Below are 14556 nucleotides of genomic sequence, written 5' to 3' on the forward strand. Positions count from 1 at the left end.
GGAAAAGACAGGAGGGGGAATAAGCGGGAAACGAGGGAGGGTCTCTCCACGAAAAGCACGCGTGTGGTTTGTTTTTCCTTTCTTTTGTTGTGTAATAATTTTGTGTAACTCTCGTACAAGTGTAGGCATTAGCGGATAAGTTTCTTAGAATCTACTCACAACGATGAATGTCTGTAGTGTAAAAAGAAGTGTTAGTTAGGGGATTTCGTCCGCCAGCCGGCCGCGGTGGGGTGGGGGAAAGGATACAGACAGCGTAAGAAAAATAAAAGAAGCAATCAGAACGCACAACAGAACGAGGTTTCTTGCATTCATCGACCAAAATAAAAGAAGCAACGTAATCGATCACTCGTAAAGACAAAAATAGAAGACAGGAAGCGGTGGTCGGCCTCATCATCAGTTGTGACCAAAATTATCCTCTCGTGACTTCGTTCGGGGGAGTTTTAGTAGAGCTTAGGATACGCAGCGGGCTTGCGGAGCCGCATTGCCGAAAATCTCCCTCGTCGTATCTGTTGCATGAGCGGATGAGGTGAACGTTAACCGATGTGAAAACATGATGAATAATAAATGATGTTTATTTACTTGTGGCGTGTGTCGGTTGCGTTTCGATTGAGTTTCGTGTGTGGTTTCAGTGCGACAAATTGTTAATTTTAAAAGCATGTACGCGGTGAGAAAGAAACGATGGCCAGACGATGTCAACGGTGTTACAGCGAAGGTGGCGTAACAAGCCACTTTTACGATGCATATCAAGTGGTTTCATTCTCACCAGCGAGATATCGTTGTTTAGACCGGCAAATCGGGTTGAGAAATATTTTCTGGTTGGCATCCAAATTGTAGAGATTTATTAGGGAAGGTAAGTTGTTTTTATTGAATAAATCAATCATCACATCATCATGAACATCATTTCGCGGGCAAATGCCTCTTTGGTGCATTTTTCAGTAAGGTTGGCTTAATCTAAAAGATTAAGTCATAAATAGCGTGTTTAGTCGCAACTTGCTTTATTCATCCGAATTGCCCTCCTGCGCAATCCTTCTAATCATTTATTAGTCATTGTTGAAAATAAGGTAAAGTCCTGGAAACTCCTTAGGTTCCAACGAATTGGAGAATTTTACTTCAAACGCAATAAGAATTGTCCGTGGAAGTCAATTTTATTTATGACTAGAAAATCATCAACTGTAACTAAATGTAAATCATCTGATACTTATTTTATTGGCAAAAGTGGCATGGGGAATGTTTTAAACGTTTTTTAAATTACACTTTGACATTCATTATACCGCAAAACTCACAAAACTGCCTTTAGTACAGCTTCCATTAGCATCACATTAAATTTAGTACAGCTTCATTTTACCGATGTGCGGTATGTTGCCGCGTTTCAGGCGCTTTAAAACATTTTCCTCACTTTGTAAAACCGTATTTTTCAAAGTCCGCCCGTTAACGCCAAGAAAATTGAACGTGGTTTACCGAGAAAATGTTTACCGGCGGTAGGAAATGAGGTCCTTCTGGTGATTAAGCACGGCAGGGGAAGGATGAAAATAAAGTAATTGTCTCACTTGTAACGTCCTACTGCCGCAAATCCTTGTCATACTCGGTCGACGGCGACGTGGGTCGACCTTTAGCGTCAAGACAAATGTAACGATTAGTTTTCTGTGCGAGATTACATAAAGTATAACAGCCATAAAGCTTGCTTTACAACGGAATTGCGGTAGGTGGCATATTAATGCTTCTAGGCTGGGCGAACAGACGGGCCGAATAAAAACCACAGCTTAGTCGATGTACATGCTATATTTATCACGGCATCTCGGTGCTTTGTGTGGGGCGGTGCACGGACAAAAGAGGACGCCGTTAGTGTGATAGTTGGTCGGTGCAATTGTTGCAGTTGGAGGCTTACGTTTTTCTCGAGAGCCGGTGTCGCAGGACGACACATTCTCGCATTCGCAATCGATAATTCACTTCTCCTCCCGACTGCACTAAATATGGCACGAATCGCATTGGAGGCCACTCCCGGGCGTCATAACAGGCGCACTGACTCACGGCTGGCCGAAAGACAGAGCGCACTCGCATATCGGAACATTTGCCAGCCATAATTCACTCGCGGAAAGAGTTATTCGAGGGTGAAAGTCCAGGCCAGGGAAACTATGCACGTTATTTTAAGTGGGGTAGGAAAAACGCGCTCGAAATGCGCCGGTAGGCCAGGTGTTCCGTGGCGAATGATTTTGATGAAATACTACATCCCTCCATAGGATGATCTCGTTTGTTTTGGTGTAGTCGGTTCTTCTCTCCCTTTGGGTCTTCTTTTACTCTCCATTTTGCACCATCATCTTCGACCGTAGTAGCAGAAGATCGTTTGGTAATAATTTATTGGTTCGTCAGCAAAGTGTGATTCCAAACACGTTTTAAACCGTCCGTTTCACGTTCGGATCGACAAGACAGCAGGGTTTTTTTTTAAAAAAAACGTGATGGTTATTAACATTGACGCACAAGTGACAGCAAGTAGGTGAATGAACAGCGTTTGATTTTCAACCTTAGTATAATTGTAGTAGTTCATGAGAATGATGAAATTTCAGGTTTGAGTTCAAGAAGCACCTTGTTGTAAATATTCCCACTAAAGGCATTCTAAGTAACAGCTGTCACTTGGAAGAGAACCGAGGCGGTAGTCCCAGATGGGAAGAGAACATCCTCTAATGGAAAAGGCAGCTGCTGGTGTTGACCATCGCCGCTAAACGATGCTGCCAGCTGTCATGCGTCAAAGCACATCATCGCACTCGAGGTGTTCATTACACACAAGGACCGTCGGGAAAGAGCACAGGACCGTTGGAGGATGTTGAACATGCCGGGCAGAGCGGAATGTTTATAACATGTTTCCCCACCCGAACGAAAGGTATTGAAATTTTGTTGTAGTAGAAATTTAATAATAACGATTCGAAACCGGCGGTAAATGCTAACCATAATCAAAAATATCCCCCCAGCGTTCACCTACCCTTGGCCGCCGGTAACCCTGACCGAGCCGCAAGGACGCGATCGGGCGCACGAACCTGGCCGCCCCATCGGACACTGACAAATATCAAGTTGGACGGTGGAAAGTGGGCCTCCAAAAATAGGTGACACTTTTGGCGTCACCTGAAGAAGTGCGGCACCGTATGAAAAAAACAATACCCTACGCTCGATTTCCTTCGGCAGCGATCCAAACGGGCTCGGGCCGTTAGTGCGAATTCCTTGGTTGTGTGAGTGTGTGCCTTTTTTTTCTTCTTCTCAGCGATGACTAATGGAAGGTAAATTTGCAATGGTGAGCAATAAGAGAGAAAAAAAAGTTGCACTGTAGTAACGCGAAGGAAAACGATATGCGTTAGGAAGAAGGTGTTTTAAAATTGTTTTGGATTTGCTTTGACGTAAGAGAAATGTTTGGACGTGGTTTCGGATTGTCCATCCTCCGTTTATTGTCTTGCGAAACAACCACAATTGGAATGACTGAATTATGTGTTCCGTTGGTGGCAATAATCATTGAAATTTATTAGTTGTCTTACCAAATTCTTCAGTAAAATTGTTTTTGAGTGTATCGTTTAAATGGTTATTTGGAATGATTATTCGATTCTATTGATATCATGTCTGTTTTATAACAGTACTTATTTTTATTACCATTACCAATATATTAAATGAAGTAACCAATTTCAATTTAATTTGATACCCAATGGAGACGCCTGGTCGTTCACTTATTAACTTGCATTTAAAGTGGATAGTTCCCTATCAGGTCGGTCAAAGGTGCATAACAAATGGAACACTTTCAAAGTACGACATAATGCAGCCCAAAAACATCACAATGCGCTGAGTCAAGTAAGGATACAACTAACCAGAGCACCTACCCTCACCCAGCCGGATGGCGAATGCCTTCTGAGCCCTTCGTTCGGGGGTCGCGCGAGTCGAAGAATTAAAAAAGTGACAGCTAAATATACTTCAACACCCGCCAACGGGAGGCAGCCACAGGGAGAGGGAGTGAGCGAGAAAAAAAGTGTGTTTATGGGCCAGAGGGCCTCGTGAAATCGCTTGACCGATTCTGCCACCGCCCCCCTCCCCTCAGCTCGCTCGTCGCGGGAACTACGAAGCCGCCGTAAATCCGCGATGCAAATTCTTCGCATACCCAAGCGATGCGTTGCTTATATCATCACACACCGCCGCCTTTGTAGTGTTTGCGATCCGATGAGAGAGGTTGGCAGCGACCTGCTGCAGTCCGTTTTGTGCATGATCGATCGAGCGAATGTTTTCCTTGCGGTACATGAGGCGCGGCTAACGTTGAGATATGAACACAAGAGGCTTGCGAAATACGAACAATTTCACGCTATTCTTCTTGGTTAGGCGCTAATTAGCCGCTGATTGCGGGAAAAGGTGCCAGAATAGGTTTTGAATTCTAGAAATTGTACAAATTCAGCCACTTGAAATGTAGCATATTTCAGGGGGACATTTTTGGAGGCAGTTTGCCAACATGGTTTACAATATGAAATCAAACAATCCATTGTAAAATCTTCAATTTCTTTTGTTTAATTTATCCCTGTTATATAACATTTAACAAAAATATTTATGCATATTATTTTTGATTTTTTTCAAGTAGTTTTCTTTACTAAAACATTTCCACGCCTGCTTGATCATTTTGACCACCGATCAGCAGAACGCAAGCCCACTGTTTCCACGCGATCCACACCTCTGACGAGAGCCGATTCGCGTTTCCAAATCGTCGGATCCGCTTATGCTTTATGGCTGTTGAAATTGAATGGCTCGCCGCAGAAGGAAGGTGTTTTCACTCGGCCGTGTGAAAAGGCCCCCGGGATACAATTTCCCTTACCTGAACCTCCGCCGCCTCATTTCCCTCCCCTGGCAAACGTGTGACAGCCTTTAAAGCCGATCTGCGCGCGATCGTCGTCGCGTCTGCCGAAGGAAATCGTTGCCAGCTCTGGTTAGTTTTGTTTTTTTTTTGTTGCAGTTTTTTTTTTCGTACACTCCCCTGTTTGCAGGGGCAGGGGAAGAGGAGCGCGCAAATGAAGACAACTTGTCGATTTCGATACCGTGCGCGTTTGGGGGGCAGTCAGTCTCTCTGTTCATTCCACCGGATTAACAAGTCAGTTTTCTAACAAGGTACGTCGCGTCCAGTGCGGGGTTTGGTGCGTTGGCTAGTTTTTCCTATTTGTTTCGCGTGTGTGGAAAGCATGTGATTGGGATAAGCTTTAAATTCGATCTCAAATAAAGTTTACCGATCATTTTTTGTGTATCGTGTGATTGTTTGAATTGTGATGGAATGTGGAAGAAAATTTAAGCACCTACTTTTGGACCTGGGGCGTATCTTGAAGATAGAAAGACTCTTCATTCCTGCTTGGGAGAGAATATTACTCTATTTAATTAGTTTAATATTTTATCTAACACTGTGTTGATTCGATTATTAACGAATTGAAAGTGATTTTACTTGATAATGATTTCAACGGATTTGAACTAATTTATATAATAAACAGAAACGGAGTTATACAGTATACAGACACCTAACTCATGGTGCTCGAAATTATTCTCACTCACCAACAAATTCCACTTTTGCTGCTCTAAAAAGTGGCTAAAGTATGCGGCCGCTTAACCTCGGGGAAACGCAAAAACGCCCTGTTGCTGGCAGCTTTTCAATGTTGCGATCTGGTTTATTTAGTTTGTGGTGTTCTTCCAAATCTTTATTTTTCTTTATATACTGACGTCTTCGTATCGTGACGTTCGAACTAAACTTTAGTGGCTTTAGTTTAAGTAGTTATTTATTAGTAACTTCTTGGATCTTTCGTAACGCGCTTTTGCTTCAGTTTTGGTTGACTCGCGAATGATCCTTTTTGCCTCTTTGCCCCTGTCCTTTTATATCTATTCCTATCACTAACACTAGTATCTAACTATAATTCCTATAACTATAAATTCCTATCACTAACACTAGTTACTAGTACTATAATTCCTATAACTTTAATTCCTATAACTATAAACTAAACATTTGCTTAGTGCCTACATAAAGGCGCTACACCTCCCCCCTTTTATAGATGAAAATTATGCTCTTGCGTAGAATTTTCATCATTTAATTAACCTATTCTTATGTACTACGCTAGTTTTATTTGTTACTTTATTTTTTATAGTACAGTTTGGGTTATCGATATTCGTAATTATATATGGACCTATATATAATGGGTCTAGTTTTCTTTTGTTTTCGTTTTTTAAATATACCAGGTCTCCTAGCTTTACTTTAAGTGGATTGATCTTCTGATTTTCTGTTTCCTTTCGATTTTCTTTTCGCTCAACTAGATTTCTCCGCGCCACTTCATTCGATTTTTGTAGCTTGTACTTCATTTCATTATAGTATTCATGGTGGTTGTACACAGGTTCTATTTTTTTTAGCATATCTTGTGGTAAATTAGCTTTTCTTCCAAAAACTAGTTCGAATGGAGTGTAACCGGTATCGGTATGGTTAGTGGTATTGTATGTAAATTCATAATATTTTACCCAGTCGTCCCAATCGTCCCCATGCTCGTTTGTAAATGCTCGTAGGTACTCATTGAGAGCTCTATGGTTTCGTTCAAGCGCTCCCATGGTTTGAGGGTGGTAGGCAGTCGCAAATGTCTGCTTGATTTTCAATAACTCACTTATTTTTTTCAATATTTGATTATTGTATTCCAACCCCTGATCAGATCTAAATTCCACGAATTTTCCATATTTCAATACTACATTTTCTACAAGTGCCTTGGATATGGTGCTCGCCTCTTTATTGCTGGTTGGTATCTGTATTATATATTTTGTCAAGTCACATTGGACCGTTATAATGTATCTGTTGTTATTTACCGTCCTTGGCAATGGACCAACCGTATCAATTGAAATAACTTCGAATGGCTTAGCTGGGGTTGTTGTTACCACTGTTTTTTCTTTAGTGTGTCTGAGAGTTTTGCTTGTCTTGCACCTTTGACAATTTCTTACAAAACTTTTAATTTCCTCTTTCATGTTTTTCCACTTGTAGTTTGCTCTAATTTTTAAATAAAGTCGATATTGGCCTACATGCCCCCCTGAAGGTAGCATGTGATAAGTTCTTAGGATTTCATTAATCTCTTCTCTTTTTGTAATCCACTTGGGTGGAATAAACGCGATAATTTCACAACCGGAAATGGCTCTATTAGCGATTTCCTTTATGGTTTCATACGCATAGTTATTGAATATTTCGTCGTTTAGAGAGATGGCAACTTTATTTCTATTAAATCTTTTCGCTATTGAGCATATTTCTAGAAGAGCAAGCTCGATCGCCTGACTTCCATTTTGGTTATTTGGAATAACGACATTGCCTAATTCTTTGTTGTAATTATGATTACACAGTGAAAGTTTTGTAAAACCTTTGTGCATATTAGTCTGTATTTTTAGTAGCTTGTCAACTTCTGAGGGATTCTCAGTTTGCCAAAATGATGGAGTATTGGTATATTTCTTTTCAAGATGTGCCGTCATTGGCACTGGGATTTCCTCATCATTATTGGTTCTAGTCATTGATCGTGTTTTCACTATTAATGTTTGATTTTCAGGACCATCACTTTGATTTTGTTTTAAAGATTTCAGCTGCTCGGATGTAAAAGTAATTCTTGACAGGGCATCTGCTCCTACGTTGTTTTTTCCCGGAACGTATTCTATTTCAAAATCAAACTCCTCGAGATCTAGCCTCATGCGAGTTAGTTTTGACGTAGGATTTTTCATGTTAAATAGGAAGACTAGGGGTCTATGATCGGTGCGAATCTTGAATTTCCGCCCATAAACGTATGGTTTAAAGTAGTTGACCGCCCAATGTATGGCAGTCAACTCCTTTTCAATGGTAGGCTTATTTCTTTCACCCTTGGTGAAACTTTTAGAAGCGAATGCCACTGGGTGGTCGTCTTCGTGATAGACTTGCGAAAGTATGGCCCCACACGCTGCATCTGAAGCATCTGTGGTGATAATGAACTCTTTTTGGAAATCAGGATACTTCAGAATTGTAGGTGACAATAGTTTGTACCGAAGAGTATCAAAGGCTTCTTGACACTCTTTTGTCCAATCGAAGGATTTCCCTTTTTTTTGTAATTCATTGAGGGGTCTTGCGATTTTTGCAAAATTATGGATAAATTTGCGATAGTAATTACAGAAGGCGACAAATCTTCTGGCGTCTTCTGCATTACATGGTTTGGGGTAATTTTTTATTACTTGAAACTTGGAGTCGTCCGGATATATTCCTATGTCTGTAATTTTGTGTCCCAGATAAGTTACCTCTGTTCTGAAAAATTTACATTTTTCTGGGTTTAGTTTAAGGCTGTACTGCCGTATCCTATCGAATACTTTCTTTAAGTTATCCAGGTGATGATTGACGTTGCATCCTGTGATGATAATATCATCAATATAAACAAACGAGCACTCCGGTGTTAGACCTGCCATAGCTATGGTTATCATCCTTTGGAAACTATTGGGGCTAATGTTTAGTCCGAATGGTAGCCTTTTAAATTGATAATGTCCCGTAGAGGTCGAGAAAGCAGTGTACTTCCTTGATTCTTTTTCTAAAGGGATTTGGTGGAAACCTGACATTAGATCCAATGTTGAAAAGTATTTTGCTCTACCTAGTTGATCTAATATAGAATCGATCCTAGGCAAGGGGAATTTATCTGGGATAATTTTTTTATTTAGTTGACGATAATCTATTACTAGCCTCCATTTTTTTCCTTCATCTGATTTTTTGGGTACAAGGAGTACTGGAGAATTATAAGAAGAGACGGAGTTCTCGATTATGTCATTTTTTAACATCTTATCAACTTGTCGTTTGATTTCCTCCGATTGGGAATGAATCTGCTTATAATTTGGGATGTAACATGGTGATTTATCCTTCAATTGTATTGACTGTGTGTAAAAATTGTTTGTTGTGATTTGATCCTCGTTTATGCAAAAAATGTCGGTATAATTTCCAATTAGTTCTTTTAACTCCTTTTGAATGTACTTTGGAATGTTTTGTGTATCTACTTTATTTAAAATTGTGCTTGTTCTTAGAATTTTATCAGATTCATTGGATTTTCTGCATGTAACGTTATAATTCCTCACCAAATCTATTTGTGGCTTAAACGATCTATTACTGATGAAGATATCTTCTTCGGTTGTGTTTATAAACCGTACAAATTGTTTTTCCTTAGATATTATCGAGTTGCCACAAAATATTCCAGGTCTGATTTCTTCTGCAAAGACTACGCAGTCTTCCTCTATGTTTGGCAGTTTTACCTCTCGTATTATCTCGCTTCTTACTGGTAAGATGAAACCCTCGCTTATATTGTCTTCTATAGGATGACAGATTGTTACCCCATTGAAATTAAAATTAAGAAGCCAATGCTCATAATCAATAACACATTTATATTTTGCGAAAAAATCCCTTCCTAGTATACCATCTGCTCTGATATCTATTTCTTTTGGAATGATGTGAAATATGTGATTAATTGCTTCATTTCCAAATTGTAAGGTGGTGTTTGCTGTAGCTAAAGTGTGAATTGAATGAGTAGTGATACCTGTTAAATTGATTTTATTTTGGGAATGTAATCGGTGGTTTTGTTTTATTTTATTAATTTTGAATAAAGACACGTCTGCGCCAGTGTCTATTATGAGGTCGCTAAACTCATCTGTGGCCATTGCTACTCTAATTTTAATAAAATTATTTGCATTTAAGTTTAATGCTAAGATTGGGAATCTGTAGGCTGCAGGTTGTTCTCTAAAAAAGACGCGTTTTCAATAGCTGCAGCCGAATTTGATGTTTCGTTATTGGCTTGTGTTGTGTAAACTCTATTATGGTTTCTATTTTGGGTTTGTTGCGTGGATCTATTATTGTTATTATGATAGTATTGATTTGAGTATCTATTGTTTTGTTGTCTGTAAGACCTACCAGTACCTCGATATTGTGGTTTACCACTGTAGGTTGTAGTATATTGGTTTGGATTTCTATTGAAGAAGGAACGATTTTGTGGGTGGTTCCTTCTAAAAGAGAGGACTTGCGATGAACCGTTAACTCTTTCACTTTCTAAAACCTTTTCCGTTGCATCCGTAATTTGCGCATATTGCCCTGCTTGTAAAATAATTCTTGTTTCCATCAGTTTTACTTTCTCCACCAATGTTTCTACTCCTCGCTTGACTGCCATTTCATTTGCAATGTTATTTGGTATATTTTGCTTTAAGTACATACATTTTAGCTTTGTACTAAGAGCCTCTACCTCGTCACAGAGTGATTTTGTATCTGTGTAACGGATTGACTTTAACTCGCCTATTATTTTGTCCGGATTTATTTTTTCCTCACAACGAGCTTTAACGTCATTAATTAGCGTGTCAACATCCGTGATGTTGGGTGCTAGCCCTAGTTGTGCTTTTCCCGTCAATCGTGTTTTTAAAAATTGCACTAGAATATTTTTTGGATCCTTGGGGTAGAGTGTTTGTATCAATTTTGCTGATCCAATAAAATTATCAAGGCTTTCTGCTTTACCATCGTAGGGTTGGATCAATGAGGCAGCAACTTTAATATCAAAGTCCTCCATTTTGTTTGGTTTCCACTTGTGTAATGCAATGCAAACTTTCGCTAAGGTCTTGAACTTAAAATGTATTCTGTCTTTTAGATGGATATCTAAGTATGATTTGATAGTATTAAAACAGGTGTTCGTGGAAAGTTCTAGATCTGCAAGTGTATTGGTTGAATCCGTGTTCTCTAATTTAGCAATGAGATTCTGAATATTTAGGAATAATTCGTTGGCTGTGGAGTTATAACTGTCAAGCAAGCACTTGCGAAATTTCTTCTCACCAGGTTTTAATTTTTTTTCAATTTCATGTAATCGGTTTAGCTTCTGAGTTATTTTTGCGAGCATAAGGATTTTCGTAGACGTACTGGGGTTAATTGTAAGATTGTTAGTAAAACTATTTTTGGAAGAAATATTATTATAATAATTTTTTTTTTTTTTTTTTATATATATATATGCATGTATAATTTTTTTTTTTTTTTTTTTTTTTTTTTTTTATATTACAACCATCGATGAAGTAATGCGGAAACCCCAGTTGAACAAGTTACAATTTTATATTCTCTACCTTTTCTCCTGCATTTTTCCCATGGGCGATTCACTTTGTCAAGCTTCGTTGTCTCTGCTGGTAGTAGTTCTCCGTCGTCTCCTGACTATGTTCGTTCGTTGCTCTCGTTGGTTGCCACTTTACTCTCACACACAGATATTCTTTTTCTGCCACGCAATGCATTGCTTCATCGTAGGGTCATCGTAGGGTCATCGTAGGGTCACCATAGGACACACACACCGCACGCAGTATAAAACCAGTAATCGGCACGTGGCAAAATTTATCGTTCGTTGCCGCTTTGCGTTACTTTTATACACGGATATCTTTGATCTGCCACGCACTACAATCTTGGGTTACTCCCATAGACGGATGTCTTTTATCTGCCACTGCATTAGGTTATCGTAAGGTTACGTGGCTAAATTTTTCGTTCGTTGCCGCTTTGCGTTACTTTTGTACACGGATATTTTTTATCTGAAACGCACTACAATCTTGCGTTACTCCCATACACGGATGTCTTTTATCTGCCACTGCATTAGGTTATCGTAAGGTCATCGTTGGGCACACACCGCACGCAGCACAAAGCCACTAATAAGCACGTGGCTAAATTTCTCGTGGCACAGGATTCTTCACTCTGTCACGGTCGCCATGTGGTGTTCTTCCAAATCTTTATTTTTCTTTATATACTGACGTCTTCGTATCGTGACGTTCGAACTAAACTTTAGTGGCTTTAGTTTAAGTAGTTATTTATTAGTAACTTCTTGGATCTTTCGTAACGCGCTTTTGCTTCAGTTTTGGTTGACTCGCGAATGATCCTTTTTGCCTCTTTGCCCCTGTCCTTTTATATCTATTCCTATCACTAACACTAGTATCTAACTATAATTCCTATAACTATAAATTCCTATCACTAACACTAGTTACTAGTACTATAATTCCTATAACTTTAATTCCTATAACTATAAACTAAACATTTGCTTAGTGCCTACATAAAGGCGCTACAAGTTGTTTCGCCATCAATGTAAAAACGGTTGCCTTCATTGCATCGCCTCCGTTGGGGCCGTTGATGGTTGTATCGGAATTGGTTCTACGAAGTGCCAACGGTGACCGTGAGCGATCTTTGCACTGCTCGATGATAATTTATCATCGAAGAGCATGGTTGGTTTAATGAAAAAAGAAATACAACTAGACGCTACATCGTACGGGAGGAATTTAATGATGAATTTCAAGTGGACAACATGAAAAATAAATCAAAATTTTCTGTTTTGAAAACAAACATTTCACGAAGATCATTAAAATTAAAAATAGTAAAAACTCTGAAAATATTTGCAGCAGTTTTCCATATAAGAATATTAAAGATGCACACAAACTATACAAAAATCAATCTACAGTAATTCCAGAAAAACACGTTGAAGTTGAGTCATCTCTCATCAGATTTATTGACCAAATCAAGTAACACAAGTGTCCAACGCTGTCATCAACACTCTTTGCATAAATCATTCATCAAATCAACTGGCAAACCTCACGCAAAGCTGAAAACTGTCCTCGGAATAAATTTTCGGACAGCGGCAACTCAAAGCGTTGCCACAAATCATCTCCATCGACTGTAGACGAACGTTTACGAGTCGTTGAAAAAAAAATGGCAACCTCTAAACGAGAGAAAAAAAAGGAACTGCCAAACTGAAGGGTTTCGTGGTTGAAACAGACCGAGCGGCATGCCAGACTTCCGCCTACTCGCTCGTGACAGTGGCAGTGGCAATTACGAGACAAAATGTCACTAACCCGAAACCGAGCATCAAGTCAATCGATGGACTAGGGACGGACCGAAAGGAAGGTTGTCTTTGTGCTAGAGGAATGTGGAGGGAAAACGAAGGATCTCAAAAGATCTGCGACCGAACGGGCCTAACGGTTTGTTGTTTTGTTCTGCCTTTATCATTCGAAATCGGTTGTTTTTGGGCTTTTATTTTCGACCGATTGTTGCACCAGGGCGCCTTCCTTGGCTCGTGAGGCCCGTCTGGGGTGTTGCAACACGTGTCTAATTTTACTTCCCGGCACCAGCGTTCGCATCGGATGCACTCGTTGATGCGCTCTTTTTCATGATCAATTCGTTCCATTGCCTAGGACTGTAGTCTATAGGAAAAATAAAACACACCCACGATGGATGATTAATACACGCTTGCTTCTCCCGTTGTTGCAAACAGGCACACATACCATACTAGCAACGCATAACCATGGATGATGGTGCTGCATCCACCGGCGTTATTGTGAAGAACAAGCCGGGCGCGAAACCGCTGAACATCGTCGATGACTTCAATCGGCGTAAGATGACGCTCTACAAGCACTGGGTTCGGTAAGTAGCTCCCGAAATTATTCAATCAAACAGTATCACAGAACACATGGAGGGAAAAATAATACATGAACTGTAATTTTTTATAAAATAAATTTGCGCAATCGTTTGAATGTTCGACTTGCTGTTCGATTCACAAATCTGGAATATCTTTCGTATTTAAAAATCTTATAGTTTGATACAAAATAAAAACCAAGGAAACAAAGATCAGAATGCTCATCTATAAATGACGAATAAAATGAAAATTGAAAGTATTATACCTGTTAAAAATAGAGACTCACAACAGATATGTTCAACAATTAATAATATAGGTTTGCTATAGATATCGAATTTGGGAACACAGAATAATTTTTTTTTGTTTCTAAATTGTTTTTAAATTATAAAAAAAAAACGAATGAAACACTCGAATCAATGTTTTTCACCTGTCGGCTCACGAAAATTGGTCGTTTTGCTATACAGAAAAGAGTTAAGGGGGTACATTCCACCACATCGTAAACTCGAAGCGCAAAAACAACATCTGAAAAAACGAAGCGCATTTCTATGTTTAGTTTGCGTGGACTAGTTTTTTTTCCTATCGCTTGAAGATAATTAAATTTAGCGACTGTCCGAAATCAATTGAGTCTCGAATCAATTGTGCATTCAATTGGGGTCAGCGAAAGTGTTTGATGCTTTAAAAATAGCCGCAAGCTGATTTGAGTTGGATTTTTCTCGAAAACAAAAGTTTAATGTTATCGGTTTGATTTTGTTTTGCAGCCCACAGTTCTTGCAGTACAACTACATGTACGACTACCGCGTCAACTACTACGACGACGTCATCGACTACTTGGATCGACGAAACCGGGGTGTTGCATCTGAGATTCCGCGCCCGCAAACCTGGGCCGAGCGTGTCCTGAGAACTCAGAAGAAGTAAGTAATTGGTTTCCCATAGGATGTTTATTTATTTTTCGTGTTTTTAATACATTTTTTCACATTCCATTCTTTCCAGCGCCACGCGTGATATCGACGATGTGTACAACTACACCAGCATCAGCCACAAGCGGGACGACAAGAAGCTCATGTACACGCTAAGTAACCAGATCAAGTCGTACAACTGCCACTCGAAGGCTTACACTAACAGAAAGTACCGCAAGATCCTCTAA

The 14556-nt window shown here is 39.6% G+C and overlaps 1 protein-coding gene across 1 annotated transcript; it reads left to right on the plus strand.

Annotated features, from left to right (window-relative positions):
* The first annotated feature begins 13301 nt into the window (after positions 1 to 13301).
* Positions 13302 to 14556, plus strand: LOC131281696 (flightin). The gene is made up of 3 exons (XM_058311043.1): positions 13302 to 13420; positions 14171 to 14323; positions 14403 to 14556. The coding sequence occupies exons 1-3, from the start codon at positions 13302 to 13304 to the stop codon at positions 14554 to 14556; spliced, it is 426 nt and encodes a 141-aa protein (XP_058167026.1).

This window comes from Anopheles ziemanni, chromosome 2 (assembly GCF_943734765.1).
Source record: "Anopheles ziemanni chromosome 2, idAnoZiCoDA_A2_x.2, whole genome shotgun sequence".
NCBI lineage: Eukaryota > Metazoa > Arthropoda > Insecta > Diptera > Culicidae > Anopheles > Anopheles ziemanni.